This window comes from Lampris incognitus, chromosome 11 (genome assembly GCF_029633865.1).
Source record: "Lampris incognitus isolate fLamInc1 chromosome 11, fLamInc1.hap2, whole genome shotgun sequence".
NCBI classification, from domain to species: Eukaryota; Metazoa; Chordata; class Actinopteri; order Lampriformes; family Lampridae; genus Lampris; species Lampris incognitus.
In genome coordinates this window covers 477,361-502,870 of record NC_079221.1, presented here as the reverse complement: position 1 = coordinate 502,870, position 25,510 = coordinate 477,361, and the positions used below count along the sequence as shown (strand labels likewise).

The 25,510-nt window shown below is 43.9% G+C and overlaps 1 protein-coding gene across 1 annotated transcript in view; it reads left to right on the top strand.

Annotated features, from left to right (window-relative positions):
* The window catches only part of itgav (integrin, alpha V), a 119,598-nt gene that overhangs the window by 34,918 nt on the left and 59,170 nt on the right, over positions 1-25,510 (top strand). The window contains exons 3-8 of the mRNA XM_056289084.1: positions 1,397-1,488; positions 2,017-2,131; positions 2,516-2,577; positions 3,256-3,304; positions 15,742-15,864; positions 17,830-17,874. Of these exons, the coding sequence (XP_056145059.1) occupies positions 1,397-1,488; positions 2,017-2,131; positions 2,516-2,577; positions 3,256-3,304; positions 15,742-15,864; positions 17,830-17,874 (486 nt within the window). The remainder of the gene's footprint in view (positions 1-1,396; positions 1,489-2,016; positions 2,132-2,515; positions 2,578-3,255; positions 3,305-15,741; positions 15,865-17,829; positions 17,875-25,510) is intronic.

The window sequence follows — 25,510 nt, the reverse complement described above, 5'->3', positions numbered from 1 at the left end:
TGGGGATCACCTGTTCAAATCCCGTTACCTCCGGCTTGGTCGGGTATCCCTAATTGGCTGTGTCTGCGGGTGGGAAGCCAGGTGTGGGTGTGTGTCCTGGTCACTGCACTAGCGCTTCCTCTGGTCAGTCGGGGCGCCTGCTCAGGGGGGGAGGGGGAACTGGGGGGAATAGCGTGATCTTCCCACATGCTACGTCCCCCTGGTGAAACTCCTCACTGTCAGGTGAAAAGAAGCGGCTGGTGACTCCACATGTATGGGAGGAGGCATGTGGTAGTCTGCAGCCCTCCCCGGATCAGCAGAGGGGGTGGAGCAGCGACCGGGACGGCTTGGAAGAGTGGGGTAATTGGCCAAGTTCAATTGGGGAGAAAAGTGGGGGGGGGATAAGTAGATAAACTTGCATTTTATACCTTTAACAACCAAATTCAAAGTTCTTAAAAGCAGAAGGCACCACCGTGGGAGGGAAAGAGGAGAGGGTTTGATCGCTGAACAGAGCTCAGAAGAAGTAGGTTTAGAGACGTGGCGGAGGAAGTAGCCTGTGAAAAGAGGTTTCAAAAGACTATTTGAAAGAAGATACTGGTTCTGCTCAGCTCCTCAGGCAAGTCTTTCTAAGAGCCCAGGGGCCTCGATGGCAGAAGTCTGGGTCGCCTGTAGTTTGTAACAGCCAGAAGGACCCACTAGAGCATCACAGGCTGCCCACAGGCTCATAAGTGGTTTACAAGTCTGAGACGCCTCCATGCTTTCAAAACAATCAGTGACTATCTTAAAATCAGCTTTTTAGCCGGACTTGACATCAAATCTGTGATCTGCACTAGAAGTGGCTGAACACCAGTTTCTGTTGCCGTCAACAGGGCGGCATGGAAAAATACAGTCTGCTAACAGATAGCTGATGACATAAGCACTTCCTGTTCCCCATGTGTGAGGCTGATGAGCACAGATCAGGGTCATGAATGTGGTTGCAACATGCAGTCACAGAGGCTCCTCGATGCAGTGACAATGCACTCACACTCCTCAGTGAAGATGCATCCATCCTCTTACAATAACATATCAGTGTCGCCCTCACAAAGACTTCCCTTCTCTGTGTCCGCCTCCATCTGTCATATCTGTCTGTCTTCTTCCCCTGTCACCACTTTTTCTCTGGGTGGTGTCATGGGTATGGGTGGTTCACCTTCATTCCCAGCACACATGCTCAAACCCCTGATTTTGGCAAACAATTTCCCCGCCCAAGTGTCCTTGAAAAGCACTGAATCCCCAACAGCTTAAGGGGCATTGTTCTGTAGCTGAAGTTGACCTCTGACCTTCCTCTGGAGGGGGCAAGAAACAGGAGAGTTTCTATATCTTATCAATAGGGGATTGTCATTATTAATGATCTGTCTGTCTGTCTCCTGTTTTTCTCCAGATGACAGGTGGAGTTCAGACGGGAAACAGATGGAGTTTAAATCCAAGCAGTGGTTTGGGGCCTCTGTACGCTCCAGTGGGGAGCACATTCTGGTCAGTTGGCCATGCAACACAGACTCATAAATGCACAGACATGTGCAGGCCCACACAGAGTGGAAAATGACACATAGATGTCACCATGATGGCATTGTGTACATGAAAATGTGGTCAACAAAAATTTCCCTCTCGACACATCTTTGTTATCACAGAAACGGTATCAGATTTAAAAGATGAGTCAGAGAAGAAGTAAAGACCGAGTGTGACAGCTAAAAGCAAATTTGAGAAAATTCTACTTTGCATTATCTCACAGACCCATCCATCCATCCATCCATCCATATGTCCACTTTTTCTTACTTGTGCACACCTTGTCTACCTTGTTTCACACACACACACACACACACACACACACACACACACACGCACACAAACAAAGAGTGAATGTATCATCCATCACTGTGTCTGTAAAAGTACTCTGTACCACTGGTCACTGCTTAACATTACTCAAGAAAACACACAAACTCCACACAGTGTGTTGAGTTTGACTGTGTGTGTGTGTGTGTGTGTGTGTTTGTTTGTTTCCAGGCCTGTGCCCCATTGTACCAATGGTCAACCTATGGCTACCAAGAACGGGAGCCGGTGGGAACGTGTTTCCTCAAGAAAGGAGGCCAAGTGGTGGAGTATTCACCATGCAGATCAAGTCAGTACTCTGCATCTCATCTCATCTCATCTCATCTCATCTCATCTCATCTCATCTCATCTCATCTCATCTCATCTCATCTCATCTCATCTCATTTCATCTCATCTCATCTCATCTCATCTCACCTCACCCCACCTCATCTCACCCCACCCCACCCCACCCCATCTCACTCACCTCACCCCACCCCACCCCACTCCATCTCACTCACCTCACCTCACCCCACCTCATTTCCCCCCACCCCACCCTACCTCACCTCATCTCACTCACCTCACCTCACCTCATCTCATCTCACCTCATCATTGCCACTCTTGCATGTTTCTCTCTCTCTTTCTCTCTCTCTCTAATATCCAGCCTAATGTCTCCCTGTGTTGTTTCTCCACCCAGATTACAACACACCAGAGGGTCAAGGTTTCTGCCAGGCAGGCTTCAGTGCCGACTTCCTAAAAGTAGGAACTGATACAGACACAACCACACAAAACATTTTTTTACACCCTCAGCATATTTTAATTTGCTGGATTTTCATATTAACTGAGCCTTACATTTCCATGAGTACGAACATTTTTAGTGGAAGTAGCGGACTTTTTTGTGGCATTTTGGCTTTATTGACAGTGATAGTAGAGAGACAGGAAAGGCAGGGGAGAGAGAGGAGATGACATGCAGTAAAGGGCTGGGCTGGATTTGAACGCAGGTCGCTGCGGTAAGGACTCAGCCGTATGTGGTACGTGCTCTACCACAGGCTCAGTTTACTTTCAGTTCCAATTGGATATTTTGAACGCCTTTCCCCCCTCAAACATAGCAGTCAGTACCGTTTCTGTAGTTTTTCCCTGGCTCATTTTTAGAATGTGCACTTAATTGGTCTATGAAGGTCACAGAGTAGCGTCAGACTCAGGAGAGAAGGGCCTTGTGGTAGCATTTGATCCCAGGCTAACAGCACATCTTTGGCTACATGTGGCTCGGGGGTGGGGGTGTTAACATCCAACAATTACACCAGCTGTGGTGCTACTGCTACTATTATTACTGCTACTGTTACTATTACTACTATGAGCAGAGATAAGAAATGGATCTCTTGACTTAGCTGGCTTTACATGAAAAAGATTTATTTTTTCTTCCTTCTTCTGTACCAGGAAAACAACAGAGTGGTGGTTGGAGGACCAGGCAGCTTCTACTGGCAGGGTGAGTACTAAACAAGAGGAGTGTGTGCATGCCTGCGTGCGTGCCTACTTGTGTGTATGCAAGGCTTTTCTAAGCATGACTGCATTTATTTACTGTGTTTATATGTGTGTACACATGTTGTGCATGTGTGTGTGACTTGTAAAGTAGACTTGGTGACTAGAGAGGACGAATGAAAAAAATACAGATGTACAGAACAAGGTCAGCCAGCTCCAGTCTGACTGCCCTCATCTCAGCCTTCTTCTCCTATCTCCTCGTATCATGAGACAACTTAAGACAACTGCAAAATTATTAAGCTGGTGTGACCAACTTATTATCTCTGCAAGGTTTCCCCAGAGATGTGGAAAGGTCTGCTAGTAGCGAACGTGGAAACGTCTGCTAGTAGCTAACATGGAAAGGCCTGCTAGTAGCTAACATGAAAACGTCTGCTAGTAGCTAACATGAAAACGTCTGCTAGTAGCTAACATGGAAAGGTCAGCTAGTAGGTAACATGAGGGGTCTAGTAGCTAATGTGGAAAGGTCTGCTAGTAGGTAACATGGAAAGGTCTGCTAGTAGGTAACATGGAAAGGTCTGCTAGTAGCTAACATGAAAACGTCCGCTAGTAGGTAACATGGAAAGGTCTGCTAGTAGGTAACATGGAAAGGTCTGCTAGTAGCTAACATGGAAAGGTCTGCTAGTAGGTAACATGGATAGGTCTGCTAGTAGCTAACATGGAAAGGTCTGCTAGTAGCTAACATGAAAACGTACGCTAGTAGGTAACATGGAAAGGTCTGCTATTAGGTAACATGGAAAGGTCTGCTAGTAGCTAACATGGAAAGGTCTGTTAGTAGGTAACATGGAAAGGTCTGCTAGTAGCTAACATGGAAAGGTCTGCTAGTAGCTAACATGAAAACGTCCGCTAGTAGGTAACATGGAAAGTTCCGCTAGTAGCTAACATGTAAAGGTCTGGTAGTAGCTAACATGGAAAGGTCTGCTAGTATGTAACATGGAAAGTTCTACTAGTAGGTAACATGGAAAGGTGTGCTAGTAGGTAACATGGAAAGGTCTGCTAGTAGGTAACATGGAAAGGTCTGGTAGCAACTAACATGGAAAGGTCTGCTAGTAGGTAACATGGAAAGGTCTGCTAGTAGCTAACATGGAAAGGTCTGCTAGTAGGTAACATGGAAAGGTCTGCTAGTAGCTAACATGAAAACGTCTGCTAGTAGCTAACGTGAAAACGTCCGCTAGTAGCTAACATGAAAACGTCCGCTAGTAGCTAACATGGAAAGGTCTGCTAGTAGGTAACATGGAAAGGTCTGCTAGTAGGTAACATGGAAAGGTCTGCTAGTAGCTAACATGAAAACGTCCCCTAGTAGGTAACATGGAAAGGTCTGCTAGTAGCTAATGTGGGAAGGTCTGGTAGTAGCTAACATGGAAAGGTGTGCTAGTAGGTAACATGGAAAGGTCTGCTAGTAGGTAACATGGAAAGGTGTGCTAGTAGGTAACATGGAAAGGTCTGCTAGTAGCTAACATGGAAAGGTCTGCTAGTAGGTAACATGGAAAGGTCTGCTAGTAGGTAACATGGAAAGGTCTGCTAGTAGGTAAACATGAAAAGGTCTGCTAGTAGGTAACATGGAAAGGTCTGCTAGTATGTAACATGGAAAGGTCTGGTAGTAGCTAACATGGAAAGGTCTGCTAGTAGGTAACATGGAAAGGTCTGCTAGTAGGTAACATGGAAAGGTCTGCTTATAGGTAACATGGAAAGGTCTGCTAGTAGCTAACATGAAAACGTCCGCTAGTAGGTAACATGGAAAGGTCTGCTAGTAGCTAACATGAAAACGTCCGCTAGTAGGTAACATGGAAAGGTGTGCTAGTAGGTAACTTAGAAAGGTGTGCTAGTAGGTAACATGGAAAGGTCTGCTAGTAGGTAACATGGAAAGGTCTGCTAGTAGCTACCATGGAAAGGTCTGCTAGTAGCTAACATGAAAACGTCCGCTAGTAGGTAACATGGAAAGGTCTGCTAGTAGGTAACATGGAAAGGTGTGCTAGTAGGTAACATGGAAAGGTCTGCTAGTAGGTAACATGGAAAGGTCTGCTAGTAGGTAACATGGAAAGGTCTGCTAGTAGCTAACATGAAAACGTCCGCTAGTAGGTAACATGGAAAGGTCTGCTAGTAGCTAACATGAAAACGTCCGCTAGTAGGTAACATGGAAAGGTTTGCTAGTAGCTAACATGAAAACGTCCGCTAGTAGGCAACATGGAAAGGTGTGCTAGTAGGTAACATGGAAAGGTGTGCTAGTAGGTAACATGGAAAGGTGTGCTAGTAGCTAACATGGAAAGGTGTGCTAGTAGGTAACATGGAAAGGTCTGCTAGTAGCTAACATGGAAAGGTCTGCTAGTAGCTAACATGAAAATGTCCGCTAGTAGGTAACATGGAAAGGTGTGCTAGTAGGTAACATGGAAAGGTGTGCTAGTAGGTAACATGGAAAGGTCTGCTAGTAGGTAACATGGAAACGTCTGCTAGTAGCTAACATGGAAAGGTCAGCTAGTAGGTAACATGGAAAGGTCTAGTAGCTAATGTGGAAAGGTCTGCTAGTAGGTAACATGGAAAGGTCTGCTAGTAGGTAACATGGAAAGGTCTGCTAGTAGGTAACATGGAAAGGTGTGCTAGTAGGTAACATGGAAAGGTGTGCTAGTTGGTAACATGGAAAGGTCTGCTAGTAGCTAACATGAAAACGTCCGCTAGTAGGTAACATGGAAAGGTCTGCTAGTGGGTAACATGGAAAGGTCTGCTAGTAGGTAACATGGAAAGGTGTGCTAGTAGGTAACATGGAAAGGTGTGCTAGTAGCTAACATGGAAAGGTGTGCTAGTAGGTAACATGGAAAGGTGTGCTAGTAGGTAACATGGAAAGGTGTGCTAGTAGGTAACATGAAAACGTCTGCTAGTAGGTAACATGGAAAGGTGTGCTAGTAGGTAACATGGAAAGGTGTGCTAGTAGGTAACATGGAAAGGTCTGCTAGTAGGTAACATGGAAAGGTCCGCTAGTAGGTAACATGAAAACGTCCGCTAGTAGGTAACATGGAAAGGTCTGCTAGTAGGTAACATGGAAAGGTCTGCTAGTAGGTAACATGAAAACGTCCGCTAGTAGGTAACATGGAAAGGTCTAGTAGCTAATGTGGAAAGGTCTGCTAGTAGGTAACATGGAAAGGTCTGCTAGTAGCTAACATGAAAACGTCCGCTAGTAGGTAACATGGAAAGGTGTGCTAGTAGGTAACATGGAAAGGTGTGCTAGTAGCTAACATGGAAAGGTGTGCTAGTAGGTAACATGGAAAGGTCTGCTAGTAGCTAACATGGAAAGGTCTGCTAGTAGCTAACATGAAAACGTCCGCTAGTAGGTAACATGGAAAGGTGTGCTAGTAGGTAACTTGGAAAGGTGTGCTAGTAGGTAACATGGAAAGGTCTGCTAGTATGTAACATGGAAAGGTCTGCTAGTAGGTAACATGGAAAGGTCAGCTAGTAGGTAACATGGAAAGGTCTAGTAGCTAATGTGGAAAGGTCTGCTAGTAGGTAACATGGAAAGGTCTGCTAGTAGCTAACATGAAAACGTCCGCTAGTAGGTAACATGGAAAGGTGTGCTAGTAGGTAACATGGAAAGGTGTGCTAGTAGCTAACATGGAAAGGTGTGCTAGTAGGTAACATGGAAAGGTCTGCTAGTAGCTAACATGGAAAGGTCTGCTAGTAGCTAACATGAAAACGTCCGCTAGTAGGTAACATGGAAAGGTGTGCTAGTAGGTAACATGGAAAGGTCTGCTAGTAGGTAACATGGAAAGGTCTGCTAGTAGGTAACATAAAAACGTCCGCTAGTAGGTAACATGGAAAGGTCTGCTAGTAGGTAACATGGAAAGGTGTGCTAGTAGGTAACATGGAAAGTTGTGCTAGTAGGTAACATGGAAAGGTGTGCTAGTAGCTAACATGGAAAGGTGTGCTAGTAGGTAACATGGAAAGGTCTGCTAGTAGGTAACATGAAAACGTCCGCTAGTAGGTAACATGGAAAGGTGTGGTAGTAGGTAACATGGAAAGGTCTGCTAGTAGGTAACATGGAAAGGTCTGCTAGTAGCTAACATGAAAACGTCCGCTAGTTGCTAACATGAAAACGTCTGCTAGTAGCTAACATGGAAAGGTCAGCTAGTAGGTAACATGGAAAGGTCTAGTAGCTAATGTGGAAAGGTCTGCTAGTAGGTAACATGGAAAGGTCTGCTAGTAGCTAACATGAAAACGTCCGCTAGTAGGTAACATGGAAAGGTGTGCTAGTAGGTAACATGAAAACGTCCGCTAGTAGGTAACATGGAAAGGTCTGCTAGTAGCTAACATGAAAACGTCCGCTAGTAGGTAACATGGAAAGGTCTGCTAGTAGCTAACATGAAAACGTCCGCTAGTAGGTAACATGGAAAGGTCTGCTAGTGGGTAACATGGAAAGGTCTGCTAGTAGGTAACATGGAAAGGTGTGCTAGTAGGTAACATGGAAAGGTGTGCTAGTAGCTAACATGGAAAGGTGTGCTAGTAGGTAACATGGAAAGGTGTGCTAGTAGGTAACATGGAAAGGTGTGCTAGTAGCTAACATGGAAAGATGTGCTAGTAGCTAACATGGAAAGGTGTGCTAGTAGCTAACAGGGAAAGGTCTGCTAGTAGCTAACATGGAAAGGTCTGCTAGTAGCTAACATGAAAACGTCCGCTAGTAGGTAACATGGAAAGGTGTGCTAGTAGGTAACATGGAAAGGTGTGCTAGTAGGTAACATGGAAAGGTGTGCTAGTAGGTAACATGGAAAGGTCTGCTAGTAGGTAACATGAAAACGTCCGCTAGTAGGTAACATGGACAGGTCTGCTAGTAGGTAACATGTAAAGGTCTGCTAGTAGGTAACATGGAAAGGTCTGCTAGTAGGTAACATGAAAACGTCCGCTAGTAGGTAACATGGAAAGGTCTAGTAGCTAATGTGGAAAGGTCTGCTAGTAGGTAACATGGAAAGGTCTGCTAGTAGCTAACATGAAAACGTCCGCTAGTAGGTAACATGGAAAGGTGTGCTAGTAGGTAACATGGAAAGGTGTGCTAGTAGGTAACATGGAAAGGTGTGCTAGTAGCTAACATGGAAAGGTGTGCTAGTAGATAACATGGAAAGGTCTGCTAGTAGCTAACATGGAAAGGTCTGCTAGTAGCTAACATGAAAACGTCCGCTAGTAGGTAACATGGAAAGGTCTGCTAGTAGGTAACATGGAAAGGTGTGCTAGTAGGTAACATGGAAAGGTCTGCTAGTAGCTAACATGAAAACGTCCGCTAGTAGGTAACATGGAAAGGTCTGCTAGTAGCTAACATGAAAACGTCCGCTAGTAGGTAACATGGAAAGGTCTGCTAGTAGCTAACATGAAAACGTCCGCTAGTAGGTAACATGGAAAGGTCTGCTAGTGGGTAACATGGAAAGGTCTGCTAGTAGGTAACATGGAAAGGTGTGCTAGTAGGTAACATGGAAAGGTGTGCTAGTAGCTAACATGGAAAGGTGTGCTAGTAGCTAACATGGAAAGGTGTGCTAGTAGGTAACATGGAAAGGTCTGCTAGTAGCTAACATGGAAAGGTCTGCTAGTAGCTAACATGAAAACGTCCGCTAGTAGGTAACATGGAAAGGTGTGCTAGTAGGTAACATGGAAAGGTCTGCTAGTAGGTAACATGGAAAGGTCTGCTAGTAGGTAACATAAAAACGTCCGCTAGTAGGTAACATGGAAAGGTCTGCTAGTAGGTAACATGGAAAGGTCTGCTAGTAGGTAACATGGAAAGGTGTGCTAGTAGGTAACATGGAAAGGTGTGCTAGTAGGTAACATGGAAAGGTGTGCTAGTAGCTAACATGGAAAGGTGTGCTAGTGGGTAACATGGAAAGGTCTGCTAGTAGGTAACATGAAAACGTCCGCTAGTAGCTAACATGGAAAGGTCAGCTAGTAGGTAACATGGAAAGGTCTAGTAGCTAATGTGGAAAGGTCTGCTAGTAGGTAACATGGAAAGGTGTGCTAGTAGCTAACATGAAAACGTCCGCTAGTAGGTAACATGGAAAGGTCTGCTAGTAGCTAACATGAAAACGTCCGCTAGTAGGTAACATGGAAAGGTCTGCTAGTAGCTAACATGAAAATGTCCGCTAGTAGGTAACATGGAAAGGTCTGCTAGTAGCTAACATGAAAACGTCCGCTAGTAGGTAACATGGAAAGGTCTGCTACTGGGTAACATGGAAAGGTCTGCTAGTAGGTAACATGGAAAGGTGTGCTAGTAGGTAACATGGAAAGGTGTGCTAGTAGCTAACATGGAAAGGTGTGCTAGTAGGTAACATGGAAAGGTGTGCTAGTAGGTAACATGGAAAGGTCTGCTAGTAGCTAACATGGAAAGATGTGCTAGTAGCTAACATGGAAAGGTGTGCTAGTAGCTAACATGGAAAGGTCTGCTCGTAGCTAACATGGAAAGGTCTGCTAGTAGCTAACATGAAAACGTCTGCTAGTAGGTAACATGGAAAGGTGTGCTAGTAGGTAACATGGAAAGGTCTGCTAGTAGGTAACATGAAAACGTCCGCTAGTAGGTAACATGGAAAGGTCTGCTAGTAGGTAACATGGAAAGGTCTGCTAGTAGGTAACATGGAAAGGTCTGCTAGTAGGTAACATGAAAACGTCCGCTAGTAGGTAACATGGAAAGGTCTAGTAGCTAATGTGGAAAGGTCTGCTAGTAGGTAACATGGAAAGGTCTGCTAGTAGCTACCATGAAAACGTCCGCTAGTAGGTAACATGGAAAGGTGTGCTAGTAGGTAACATGGAAAGGTGTGCTAGTAGGTAACATGGAAAGGTGTGCTAGTAGCTAACATGGAAAGGTGTGCTAGTAGATAACATGGAAAGGTCTGCTAGTAGCTAACATGGAAAGGTCTGCTAGTAGCTAACATGAAAACGTCCGCTAGTAGGTAACATGGAAAGGTGTGCTAGTAGGTAACATGGAAAGGTCTGCTAGTAGGTAACATGGAAAGGTCTGCTAGTAGGTAACATAAAAACGTCCGCTAGTAGGTAACATGGAAAGGTCTGCTAGTAGGTAACATGGAAAGGTCTGCTAGTAGGTAACATGGAAAGGTGTGCTAGTAGGTAACATGGAAAGGTCTGCTAGTAGGTAACATGGAAAGGTCTGCTAGTAGGTAACATGGAAAGGTCTGCTAGTAGGTAACATGGAAAGGTCTGCTAGTAGGTAACATGGAAAGGTCTGCTAGTAGCTAACATGAAAACGTCCGCTAGTAGGTAACATGGAAAGGTCTGCTAGTAGGTAACATGGAAAGGTCTGCTAGTAGGTAACATGGAAAGGTCTGCTAGTAGCTAACATGAAAACGTCCGCTAGTAGGTAACATGGAAAGGTGTGCTAGTAGGTAACATGGAAAGGTGTGCTAGTAGGTAACATGGAAAGGTCTGCTAGTAGGTAACATGGAAAGGTCTGCTTGTAGGTAACATGAAAACGTCCGCTAGTAGGTAACATGGAAAGGTCTGCTAGTAGGTAACATGGAAAGGTCTGCCAGTAGCTAACATGAAAACGTCCGCTTAGTAGGTAACATGGAAAGGTCTGCTAGTAGGTAACATGGAAAGGTCTGCTAGTAGGTAACATGGAAAGGTGTGCTAGTAGGTAACATGGAAAGGTCTGCTAGTAGCTAACATGAAAACGTCCGCTAGTAGGTAACATGGAAAGGTGTGCTAGTAGGTAACATGGAAAGGTGTGCTAGTAGGTAACATGGAAAGTGTGCTAGTAGCTAACATGGAAAGGTGTGCTAGTAGGTAACATGGAAAGGTCTACTAGTAGCTAACATGGAAAGGTCTGCTAGTAGCTAACATGAAAACGTCCGCTAGTAGGTACATTGGAAAGGTGTGCTAGTAGGTAACATGGAAAGGTGTGCTAGTAGGTAACATGGAAAGGTCTACTAGTAGCTAACATGGAAAGGTCTGCTAGTAGCTAACATGAAAACGTCCGCTAGTAGGTAACATGGAAAGGTGTGCTAGTAGGTAACATGGAAAGGTGTGCTAGTAGGTAACATGGAAAGGTCTGCTAGTAGGTAACATGGAAAGGTCTGCTAGTAGGTAACATGAAAACGTCCGCTAGTAGGTAACATGGAAAGGTCTGCTAGTAGGTAACATGGAAAGGTCTGCTAGTAGATAACATGGAAAGGTCTGCTAGTAGCTAACATGGAGTCTGCTAGTAGCTAACATGAAAACGTCCGCTAGTAGGTAACATGGAAAGGTGTGCTAGTAGGTAACATGGAAAGGTGTGCTAGTAGGTAACATGGAAAGGTCTGCTAGTAGCTAACGTGGAAAGGTCTGCTAGTAGCTAACATGAAAACGTCCGCTAGTAGGTAACATGAAAACGTCCGTTAGTAGGTAACATGGAAAGGTCTGCTAGTAGGTAACATGGAAAAGTCTGCTAGTAGCTAACATGAAAACGTCCGCTAGTAGGTAACATGAAAACGTCCGCTAGTAGGTAACATGGAAAGGTCTGCTAGTAGCTAACATGAAAACGTCCGCTAGTAGGTAACATGGAAACGTCCCCTAGTAGGTAACGTGGAAAAGTTTGCTAGTAGCTAATGTGTCTAGAGGTGCCAGTTACTTCTCCTACACAGAAAACCTGCGACTGAGCTACAGCGTCATGATGGCTGAATCACACAATATTTGGTCGGACCCTTTGATTAGCTTCATAAAAAAAAAAATCTAAAACAAAAAGTACACACAGGTACAACTCAGAACCAAATCTTGGCTCTGTAGTGATACTGGTGTTTGTTCATGTGAGGGTTTCATAGTTTTTGACAGGACATGTATTCTAGAGGTTTGCTGTGGTCTCTGTTTAGCGTGCTGTTGCGGAGGGTGTATTTTGCTAGGCTGGCAGCTTGGCACGGTCCCAGCTCTTTGTGCTGAGTTCTGCTCGGTTTCGAAGCTGCTGGGTCAGCATGGGCCGGGTTTGTTGTGCTGTTGTGGGCATAACCTCCTGTGGAGATGGGGGCAGGGGTTTCTAGATCCTCCCAGACAAAAGACATGAGAGAAGGGAAGCCGTCACTGGAGGTTTTCTGGGGAGTTACTGGAAAGACAAAGTAGAATCGGTACACCAACTGCGTTTGGTAAACTTGTTAATTTTCTCGTTTAGCGAATCGAGACGAAGGCTTTATTTCAGATGAACGATCGTGCATTTTTTACACTTTAGGAAAATTCGATTTTATCTAAACAAAAAATATTCAGTTTATCAAAATCATAGGAAGTTGCAGTAGCAAAATCCTTTGGCAAGATGTTTTCAAATTTAGGTCGTCCAGGTGGCGTGGCGGTCTATTCCGTTGCCTGCCAACACTAACGCTTCCTCTGGTCGGTCGGGGCGCCTGTTCAGGGGGGAGGGGGAACTGGGGGGAATAGTCTGATCCTCCCACGTGCTACGTCCCCCTGGTGAAACTCCTCACTGTCAGGTGAAACATTTGAGGCATTTTATCTGGGTGGCTGGTACAGAGTTAAGCCTTGGCCACACCGCCTACCTGAGCAGAGCGTGTACGCCGCAGAACCTCTTGCTCTTCATTTCAGTGCCCATGTTATCAAGTTAGAGCAGACACACACACACACACACACACACACACACACACACACACACACACACACTCGGCACAAGGCATGCTGCAGCGACACAACTCCAGAGAACAGACGTGACGCCTACTTTTTCTCTGCGTGAGGTGCTTGGTTCAGCAAAAACAGGTGGTGAAAATGATTCGTTGATCATCACACTGACATACCAGCAACACTACATCGCAGAACTGACACCTTTCACGACAGTTTCAATGTCTGTATCTGTAGAATATGTCCCAGACATGTGCACGGTGGTGCAGTGGTTAGTGCGGTTGCCTCACAGCAAGAAGGTTCCTGGGTTCGAGCCCTGGGGTAGTCCAACCTTGGGGGTCGTCCCAGGTCGTCCTCTGTGTGGAGTTTACATGTTCTCCCCGTGTCTGCGTGGGTTTCCTCTGGGTGCTCTGGTTTCCTCCCACAGTCCAAAGACATGTAGGTCAGGTGAATCAGCCGTACTAAATTGTCCCTAGGTGTGAATGTGTGTGTGTGTGTGTGTGTGTGTGTGTGTGTGTGTGTGTGTGTGTGTGTGTGTGTGTGTGTGGGCCCTGTAATGGCCTGACGGCCTGTCCAGGGTGTCTCCCTGCCTGCTGCCCAATGATGGCTGGGATAGGCTCCCGCATCCCTGTGACCCCGACTGGGATAAGGGGTTCGGATAATGGATGGATGGATGTCGCAGATATGAAAAATATAAATATTATTTTTTTTAATTTATAATGAATTCAATTCAATTTATTGTCATTAAAAACTATGTGCAGGCACATGTTAAAACTGAAATGAATAATATAATGTGTAATGAAATGAAATGAAACATTCATTATAGATGGCCATTATCAAAGGCAAGGGTGGATAGATAGGTAGGTAGGTAGGTAGGTAGGTAGACAGACAGACAGACAGACAGACAGACAGACAGACAGACAGACAGACAGACAGACAGACAGACAGACAGACAGACAGATAGATAGATAGATAGATAGATAGATAGATAGATAGATAGATAGATAGATAGATAGATAGATAGATAGATAGATAGATAGATAGACGGACGAATGGGTGGATGGGGCTGGCAGCAGCCGTGCTGTGTGTGTGGACACCACATGGGAGCGTCTGGTGTTGGCTTCTGGAAGGATAATGACCCTGTCAGTAGTTTTTGCTCTCAACCACACAGTCTCTTTGCCATGGTCCTGTTTTGACGGCAGTGCATCACTGCTGAAATCATTTAATAAGCAGGTAAAGCCCAGAGCAGGTCAAAGGTCAGACTGAGTGCCACATCAGCAGTTTGTCATAATCCAGGTGTGTCTGGCTGCCAGGGTGTGGCCTCTTTTTGCAACAGAAACTAAACTCTAGTGTGAAGCCTGTACTGCTGAGTCAAGCACACAGTCATTTGTACACACACACACACACACACACGTACACAAACTATATGTACGCATATTTTTTTCTCTCCCACTCACTCCCTCTCCTTACATGTCTATCTGTAATTTCTGTTTCTCCTTCTCTCTGTCTCTCTCTGTCTCTACCTCTTTGTCTCTGTCTCTCATTTCAATATGTGCTTTATTGGCATGACATACGTTTGTGTACATGTTGCCAAAGCATGTGAAACAACAACAACACAACACAACAATGATTGTAATAACAGCAACAACAACAATGATTACAATATCAAACGACAACAATAGCAATAGGTGCCGTCCCACACTGTCTCTCAGGTTGTGGCAAGATAATCTAGATCTTGCTGCAATGCTCACCGCTGCCTCCTCCCAGGACCCCCCGCAGCTTACCTGCGTCCTCCATGTCCTGCTACTCTGGAGTCACATGTTCCAGCTCCTGGACAAAAGCCCGGCGCTGTTTTTCACATGGGTCACAGCTCTCTCTCTCTGTCTCTCTGTCTCACTCTCTGACTGTCTCTGTCTCACTCTCTGACTGTCTCTGTCTCTCTCTGTGTCTCTGTCTCTCTCTCTGTCTGTCTCTCTCTCTCTGTACCTCTGTCTCTCCCTCTAGCTCTTTGTCTGTCTCTCTCTCTGTCTCTGTCTTCTCTCTCTGTCTGCGTCTCTCTTGTCTCTCTCTGCCTCTTTGTCTCTGTCTCTCTCTCTGCCTCTTTGTCTCTGTCTCGCTCTCTGTCTGCGTCTTTGTCTCTGTCTCTCTCTCTGCCTCTTTGTCTCTGTCTCGCACTCTGTCTCTGTCTGTGTCTGTGTCTCTCTCTGCCTCTTTGTCTCTGTCTCGCTCTCTGTCTCTGTCTGTGTCTGTGTCTCTCTCTGCCTCTTTGTCTCTGTCTGTGTCTGTGTCTCTCTCTGTCTCGCTCTCTGTCTGTGTCTGTCTCTCTCTCTGCCTCTTTGTCTCTGTCTCGCTCTCTGTCTCTGTCTGTGTCTCTCTCTGCCTCTTTGTCTCTGTCTGTGTCTGTCTCTCTCTCTCTGCCTCTTTGTCTCTGTCTCGCTCTCTGTCTCTGTCTGTGTCTCTGTCTCTCGTTCTCTGTCTCCCACTCAAAATGTCTGTTAATGTTTTTCTGCAGTGGCAGGGCCCCTCCTGGGGTGTGTAAGCCTAATTACTGTTTCCTGTTGAGTCAACATGCACACACAGCCCTGGTATAATTATTGTGTGTGTGTGTGTGTGTGTGTGTGTGTGTGTGTGTGTGTGTGTGTGTGTGTGTGTGTGTGTGTGTGTTTTTGTGCATGCATGCATGCATGCGCACACTTACCAAATGATAATGAGAAACAAGTGAATGTAAGATCATCTGCTCTGATGGGTTTAGCCAATAACACAGTACCATAAATCTCTCCTCTCTGTTCCACCCCCCATCACTCTCCCATCACTCCCCCACAGGCCAGCTGATCTCTGATGACGTGTCAGAGATTTTCCATCGATTTGATAAACAATTCCAGACCCCCTACGGAAACACTCTGGCCACCAAGGCAGCCAGCGCCCAGTACGATGACAGCTACCTAGGTAACTCACACACACACACACACTCTCTCACACACACACACACACACACACACACACACACACACACACACACACACACACACACACACACACACACACACTCCAGTCACCACTAAGACAACTAATGTTCAGTATGATAATAGGTACTTGAGTGTTACACACACAGGAAGTAATTCGGGGGTTGATGTTGCATTGTGGATCTCGGAAAATGCATGAACACGCATATATTTTTATTTATGCATACAACATACACAGCATACACAATTTCTTCTTTTTTTTATCCCCCCCGCCCTTTTTCTCCCTAACTGCACCTGTCCAATTACCCCACTCTTCTGAGCCATCCTGGTCTCTGCTCCACTCCCTCTGCTGATCTGGGGAGGGCTGCAGACTACCACATGCCTCCTCCCATACACATGGAGTCACCAGCTGCTTCTTTTCACCTGACAGTGAGGAGTTTCACCAGGGGGACGTAGCATGTGGGAGGATCACGCTTTTGCCTCCAGTTCCCCCTTCCCCTGAACAGGTGCACCGACTGACCAGAGGAGGCGCTAGTGCAGCGACCAAGACACATACCCATATCTGGCTTCCCACCCGCAGACATGGCCAATTGTGTCTGTAGGGATGCCCGACCAAGCCGGAGGTAACATGGGGATTCGAACTGGTGATCCCCGTGTTGGCAGGCAATGGAACAGACTGCCACGCTACCTGGACGCCCAACATACACAATTTCTAGACAAACATTCATACAATGTTGCTGCCATGAAGGGCAAAAGCATAAACGGTGAACAAGAAGCAGGGCCTCCTCTTAATTTGGCATAGTTCAATAATTAATTACTCATGATAGGATCTTGACAAGCTCGCCTGTACTTCTCCCATATTCTTTTCCCATATTCTTCTCGCATATTCTTTCCCATATTCTTCTCCCATATTCTTTCCCATATTCTTTTCCTATATTCTTTCCCATATTCTTCTCCCATATTCTTTTCCCATATTCTTTCCCATATTCTTTCCCATATTCTTTTCCTATATTCTTCTCCCATATTCTTCTCCAATATTCTTTTCCCATATTCTTTCCCCATATTCTTCTCCCATATTCTTTTCCTATATTCTTCTCCCATATTCTTCTCCAATATTCTTTTCCCATATTCTTTCCCCATATTCTTCTCCCATATTCTTTTCCTATATTCTTTCCCATATTCTTCTCCCATATTCTTTTCCCATATTCTTTCCCATATTCTTCTCCCATATTCTTTCCCATATTCTTCTCCCACATTTGTTCCCATATTCTTTTCCCATATTCTTTCCCGTATTCTTCTCCCATATTTGTTCCCATATTCTTTTCCGATATTCTTTCCCATATTCTTCTCCCATATTCTTTTCTCATATACAAATCCCTTTCTTCAAGTCTGTGGTTATAACCCTAAGGCTGCCAAATCTAAATGCAGTTGTCCACACCCATTTTCATTCAAGATAGCAGTTATAGCAGAACAATTGGTATGCAAAGAAGAGACACACTCACACAAACACACACACACACACAAACAGGAGGTACAGTTTTCCCATTAGTGTTGGTCTTTAATGGGCCAGTTAGAGCACAGATAACATGTATGGAGGCATGAGATAAACGAAAAACACCCCCTGCATGTTTGTGTCAATCAAGGCCAACTTGTCTGTTGCTATCAGGATATTCTGTGTTTGGGTTAATCAAGGCCAATGTGTCCGTTGCTATCACGATATTCCGTATTTGTGTTAATCAAGGTCAATGTGTCTGTTGCTATCAGGATATTCTGTGTTTGTGTTAATCAAAGCCAATGTGTCTGTTGCTATCAGGATATTCTGTATTTGTGTTAATCATGTCCAATGTGTCTGTTGCTATCATTTTTGTTAATCAAGGCCAATGTGTCTGTTGATATCAGGATATTCTGTGTTTGTGTTAATCAAGGCCAATGTGTCTGTTGCTAACAGGATATTCTGTGACAGTTGGGGACTTCAATGATGATGGAAAGGAAGGTAAGGACTTAAAGCAACAGGATTATAAGTAGATGCCCACATCATTATGTATTCTGATGCTACCAAGAACACATCATTATGTATTCTGATGCTACCAAGAACACATCATTATGTATTCAAATGCTACCAAGAACACATCATTATGTATACTGATGCTACCAAGAACACATTGTTATGTATTCTGATGCAACCAAGAACACATCATTATGTATTCTCATGCAACCAAGAACACATCATTATGTATTCAGATGCTACCAAGAACACATCATTATGTATTCTCATGCAACCAAGAACACATCATTATGTATTCAGATGCTACCAAGAACACATCATTATGTATTCTCATGCTACCAACAACACATCATTATGTATTTTCATGCAACCAGGAACACATCATTATGTATTCAGATGCTACCAAGAACACATCATTATGTATTCCGATGTTACCAAGAACACATCATTATGTATTCCGATGTTACCAAGAACACATCATTATGTATTCTCATGCAACCAAGAACACATCATTATGTACTGTGATGCTACCGAGAACACATCATTATGTATTCTGATGCTACCAACAACACATCATTATGTATTTTCATGCAACCAGGAACACATCATTATGTATTCAGATGCTACCAAGAACACATCATTATGTATTCTCATGCAACCAAGAATGTTGACTACTAAACTTGTTCTGAATAAACACGACGTTTATCTTCAGTGAAACCGACTTTATTCACTCCATTTCTTCACGATACCAAGTGACCAGCAACTTGCTCTCAGCATGAGCACCACCACAACTGCGCATGACAAGAGACTCCCGCCTAGAAGGGGCAATACACTGCACATGCATAACCTGACCAGAAGGGGAGCTGTCCTCCATTACATTAACTAAATAGGGATGCATAGAGATAACATGTTAACAATCTCATTCTCTTTTTTTAAAGAAATAAACAGAAAACAAAAAATGAAATTCACAGCGTGAATTATGGAACATACATTTCCAGAGAAATCAACATGTCATGGAAACATTTGAGAACAAAATCAATTGTCCATCCAACACCCTTTTAACCCAGGTCCCATTGTCCTTCACAGAGTGCCTTTAAGAGCACAAGAGCCGATGCTCCTTTCTTTGTGAGACAGTCAGCGAGTTGAGTTTTCGTGTCTGACCAACGCACCTCCTTGATCTTCTTGCTTTGTATGAGTTCTTTAATGCTACTGATTTCCAGCCTAAGTCTTTTCTCTGTGACTTGCTTTGTAGACTTGAGAGCATCATACAGAGAGTGGTTATCAGTCACACAGAGCACGGAGGGAGCATTCAGTTCAGCATTGCCAGTAGTTAGTTCAGAAAATAGTGTGGCCAGAAACATTGCATTGTCTACTCCATCTGACATAGCAAGAGTTTCCCCTGCGAGTGTACTGCGGACCACACGTCTGATTTTCTTAGAGTGCCAGCTGAGTGGGGAAAACTTCCCTCTTTCTCCCATAAGTGTTATCAAAGTACCTCCCTGTGAACCTCCATCAGGGAGGTTCCCAAACGAAGCATCACTGAATACTATCAAGTTCAAAGCATCAGTGTCATTAAGGGGCTCACTTCTCTGTGTGGCCCGACCTGCTTGAATGGGTATAGGCTGCAGATTGTCAATGTAACTTTGTTGGTGTACCTGTACCTCACCGTTTACCGTTACAAAATCCATTCCTACATAAGAAAACTTTTCATGCTCCTCACGACCAACCTTAAACACAGATTTCAGTTGCGGGATTACGTTTGATGAAAAGTTTGATGTGCCTGCCCAGAGAAAATCATCTACATGACATGCAAGCACCCCAGTGACCTTACATTGCTCATCCAACCAATAAAATATTGCTGGATCCACCTGAGACACTCTACCACCAGTAGTCTGCATGATTTCCTTCACTTTGTTGTACCAATATAGTGATGCGTCTGCAAGTCCATAAACACATTTCTTAAGTTTCCATACAACATGTTCACAGCCTGCTTCTGTAGGGGGGCGGATATAAATATCCCTGGATAGCTCCATACCCTGTAAAAATGCCGATTTGATGTCCATAGAATGCACTTCCCACTGGTTTTGACATATCACTGATAACATAACTCTAAGTGAATCAGTAGCACATGTAGGGGAATCCTTTTGTAGCTCTTGAATATTTATCTCTTCAAAACCTCTGGCAACCAGTCGTGCTTTAGGCACAATACCCTTAGGTGTTTCTTTAAGACTACAAACCCATCTAGTAGAGATACATTTCTGACCTGCATCTTTAACTACCTCGAAGACATTATTATTGTGCCAGTTCTTTATTTCTTCCTGTTTAGCTGCATCAAATGAGATGTCTTTCGTTATAAGTACATCAGCTTCTCTGTCTGTTTCTATGTGGAGATTATCAACTTCTGAGATATCAACTGATACCTTTTGCCCATCACTTCCATTATTCTCTAGATGTTGCATGTTATACCATGTTTTATATTTCCCTGTAGCTTTGCCTGCTCTCCCCAAGACTCTTGCTCTAAGTAGAGTATTGTCACCTCTGTTCATATATGTTACAGTCTGTCCTGTTTTTAAACTCATACCTGCAGAGGGGACAGGATTATCATGTGCATTAGGCTTATGGGCCATTTCAGTTTGTGCAACATTACTTTCAGGTAACTTATTCTCTCTATTTTGTTCACTGGCTAAATCATCAGCTACATTGTTTATACCTTGTTGATCATTTCCTGTTTCTGTGTCTTGTTGATCATTTACTGTTTCAGCATCATTTTCATTTTGTACCATTTGTTCTTCGTTAACCCTTGTGTTCACCTTGGAAAGTCTAGAGTGATGTACTCGCACTAAGATTCCACCATGCCTTACAAAAACAACAGCTCCATCCTGACCAATAACAATTCCTGGTCCTTTCCACTCATTACATTCAGCTCGTTTGTAATACACCTTGTCACCCATGTCATATTTTTCATCTGTAGCTCTGAGCTGTTTATGTAGTGCTCGTCTTATCCTTTCTGAGCACTCTGCTTCAGTGAATGCTTTTCTAGCAGCATGTAGGGCCGAAATGTGCTCTCCTACTCTAGCACTCATAGTAGTACCCTCTAGTGCGGGTGGTTTATCAACCAGTACAGAAGGAAGGTTAGGATTCAAACCATACACAAGTTGACGTGGACTGTAGCCGTGCACATTATGCATACTGTTCTTAGCCATAAGAGCCCAGTCCAGGGCCGTTTCCCAGTCACAGCCACTTTCTCGCCTGACCTTCAGAATGATGTCGGTGAGGGTCTGATTATGCCTCTCCAGTAGTCCGTTGCTCCAGGGACTGTATCCCGCTGTTGTTTTCGTCTCAATGTTAAAGTTCTCAGCCATATCACGGAACTCTGCATTATTGAATTCTCCTCCGTTATCGCTGTAGAGCCTCTGGGGGGCGCTGTGGATTCCTATCCATGTATGAAGAAATGACTTGACGATCTCTGAGGACTTCTTGGTTTTTACAATGCTTCCTGCGCTGAACCTTGTGAATTGATCAATGATGTGGAGGTACCATACCCCTGGTTCCAACTCATGCAAATCTACTGCCACCGTTTCATTAAACGTTGAAGCAAGAGGCAAGCCCACAGCAGGCTTTGGCTTCGTCTTGCTGTATCTATGGCAAATATCACAGTCCTGTACTATGTGCTGCAAAATCGTGTCACACTCTGTCTTTATTTCCAGAGCTATGGATGAGCCGCTGCAGCCTCTCGGCGGAGGCGTGACCGAACTGTTTATGCAATTTCAGAAGAACTTTGTGTTTCTCATTTGCGGTCATATTTTCTGTGACTGTGAGGACCTCATCTTCATTCAGGCTGTTCTCTGGAGCCGTCAGTGCTTCAGTTTCTATTGGCTTTGTTTCTGTGTTCTTGTCTCTGATATCTATACAATAGTGTCCCGAGCTGGTTAATTCAAGAGGGATATTTTGATTAAACATCACAGCACTATCATTCTCCATATCCAAAATGGTCCCTGCCCTTTTCAGTGAAGTCTTACTCAGAAGCAGTGGGATATCAGCTTTAACTACTTCAGTTTCCACTTGACATTTTGTCTGTCCTATTTTTGCAGGCAGTTTCAGTATTTTGGAGGAATGTACTATATTCCCATCTCCAAAGCGAAATGGTCTGCTGCTTGGAATTTCACTTTGCGCTATCTGGTTCACTTGGCTTTGACTGAGGTCTGCGACAAAATTTTCCAACCACTTTTCTCCGCATACTGTGCGGGTACATGCAGTATCAATGATAGCTGTCCCTAACGACTCAGTCAGAAAGATCTCTGATGCTGATTCAGACAGCGAGGCTTTGGTAAACAATGTGTCCTCTACTTTTGCTGGCTCTTCAGTTAGCTTTACTTGCTTGCTATTCTTGTGGGGACAGTCCTTGGCCCAATGGAACGTGCTCTGACATACAGCACATTTTGATCGCCTACCGAACCTATCCAGTGGGTTAGTACCTTGTAACGGTGGCTTTTGTTGTCCAACCTGTGTTGTCTGTGACTCTTGTCCAGCTTGCTGCACAACGTTACTTGTTCGTTTAAATCTTCCTCGCGAGCGCTGCTCTGTGTAGAACACTTCATCTTTTACTTGTATGCCATTAGTCGCGTCGACTTGTATTTTCCCTCCAAAAATCCTCCTGAGCGCGGACTTCATTGCCGCAAACGTTAGATCCGTACACGCTGTCAGCGCCATTTGCCTACTCCTCTCGTCTAGACAAGCCGTATCCAAAAGTTTAAAAGCCAATACGGCATCGGGAAGAGTCATATCATACTTTTTCATTCTATTGTATCGCTGCTCAAAGTCAATCACATAGTCCGCCATGGACACAGAACTGTCCTTCTTGATACAGTCAAAATACGAATAAGCATCGTAAGCGCGGTCCCTCTCTTCTTTGAGAAACATTCCATCTAGTTTTGCAATTAAAACGTCCATACCCCCATCTGTATTCAAGTCTGCAGCGGGTATTTCCATGGCGATATCCCTTGCCCTTCCTTCAAGCCCCAGGACGACAGCAAGGGCCTGTTTCTTCTTATCCAGCTCAGTAACGAGCTTCCACATAGCAACTTCATTTTTCCAACTCTCGTACGGTCGGGACTCATCGAACTTCGGTGGAACTTTGTAGCTAGCAGAAGCCATTTTCTGCTAACCATCGACTGCTACCAATGTTGACTACTAAACTTGTTCTGAATAAACACGACGTTTATCTTCAGTGAAACCGACTTTATTCACTCCATTTCTTCACGATACCAAGTGACCAGCAACTTGCTCTCAGCATGAGCACCACCACAACTGCGCATGACAAGAGACTCCCGCCTATAAGGGGCAATACACTGCACATGCATAACCTGACCAGAAGGGGAGCTGTCCTCCATTACATTAACTAAATAGGGATGCATAGAGATAACAACATGTTAACAAAGAACACATCATTATGTATTCTCATGCAACCAAGAACACATAATTATGTAGTCAGATGCTACCAAGAACACATCATTATGTATTCCGATGTTACCAAGAACACATCATTATGTATTCTCATGCAACCAAGAACACATCATTATGTATTCACATGCTACCAAGAACACATCATTATGTATTGTGATGCTACCGAGAACACATCATGATGTATTCTGATGCTACCAACAACACATCATTATGTATTTTCATGCAACCAGGAACACATCATTATGTATTCAGATGCTACCAAGAACACATCATTATGTACTCACGTTACCAAGAACACATCATTATGTATTCTCATGCTACCAAGAACACATCATTATGTATTCTGATGCTACCAACAACACCCCATTATGTATACTGATGCTACCAAGAACACATCATTATGTATTCTCATGCAACCAAGAACACATCATTATGTATTCAGATGCAACCAAGAACACATCATTATGTATTCAGATGCTACCAAGAACACATCATTATGTATTCTGATGCTACCAAGAACACATCATTATGTATTCTCATGTTACCAAGAACACATCATTATGTATTCTGATGCAACCCAGAACACATCATTATGTATTCTGATGCTACCAAGAACACATCATTATGTATTCTCATGCAACCAAGAACACATCATTATGTATTCTCATACATTTATTTATTTATTTATTTATTTATTTATATACATATATGTCGGCCAATTCATTCCTGTAATTCAGTGTGGACATTTGTGGCTTGCAGATGATAAAATATTTGTCAGTTAGACAAAGGTTGCACATTTTACTACTGGGTGAATATGTTTTGTTCTTTGAGAGGATTTTCCAGGTGGTTGAATAATTAATGTTTATATCCGCCAATGACAAAATATAAGGGCTTAAAGATGTGACATTCTTTAAACGGTTGTTTCTAAGGCTACACGTGTACATTAAACCTCTTGTTGAATGTTTCGTCATTGTCCTCTCTCGTCACCCTAGCTTGGTAGATAACGCCCTTTGTTTGGCATTTTCCCTCGAGGGGGCATGAGTCGTTCACACAGCAGTTGCAGTTGGGGGAGTCCGGTTGTGATGAAGTTGTCAGTGATTTGTTGATGATTGTTGTGTTGTGGGACAATATTATGTATTGAATGTTAGGCATGCAGCTGTAACTAATTTTGATGGTGTTCCTATTGAATATCTTCCTCAGTTGGTGGTCCGGGGTAAAGCACTTATCCAAAAGTTCAAAAAACTGCTTAGCGATGTTGGTGGCCACGGTGTCACTGTAGGGTGGTTGTACCAGGTGATATTTTCTTTTCTGTGATGTTTGATGACTTGCTGGCAGTCAGTGTGTAATAGTGGGTTGTACTTGACCTTAAAATTGTAGAATTGTAAAATTGTGTGTGTGTGTGTGTGTGCGTGTGTGTCTTGGCCCTATGATGGACTGGCGGCCTGTCCAGGGTGTCTCTCCGCGTACTGCCCAGTGACTGCTGGGATAGTCTCCAACATCCCCGAGACCCCAGTTAGGACAAGTGGTGTAGATCATGGATGGAATACTTAGATCATGGACAGAATACTTAGATCATGGACGGAATACTTAGATCATGGACGGAATACTTAGATCAGGGACGGAATACTTACATCATGGACAGAATACTTAGATCATAGACAGAATACTTACATCATGGACAGAATACTTAGATCATGGATGGAATACTTAGATCATGGACAGAATACTTAGATCATGGACGGAATACTTAGATCCTGGACGGAATACTTACATCATGGACGGAATACTTACATCATGGATGGAATATTTGATCATGGATGGAATACTTAGATCATGGATAGAATACTTACATCATGGACAGAATACTTAGATCATGGACAGAATACTTAGATCATGGTTGGAATGCTTAGATCATGGATGGAATACTTAGATCATGGATGGAATACTTAGATCATGAATGGAATACTTAGATCATGGATGGAATACTTAGATCATGGATGGAATAGTTAGATCCTGGGTGGAATACTTAGATCATGGATGGAGTACGTAGATCCTGGATGGAATACTTAGATCATAGATGGAATACTTAGATCCTGGGTGGAATACTTAGATCATGAATGGAATACTTAGATCCTGGATGGAGTACTTAGATCCTGGATGG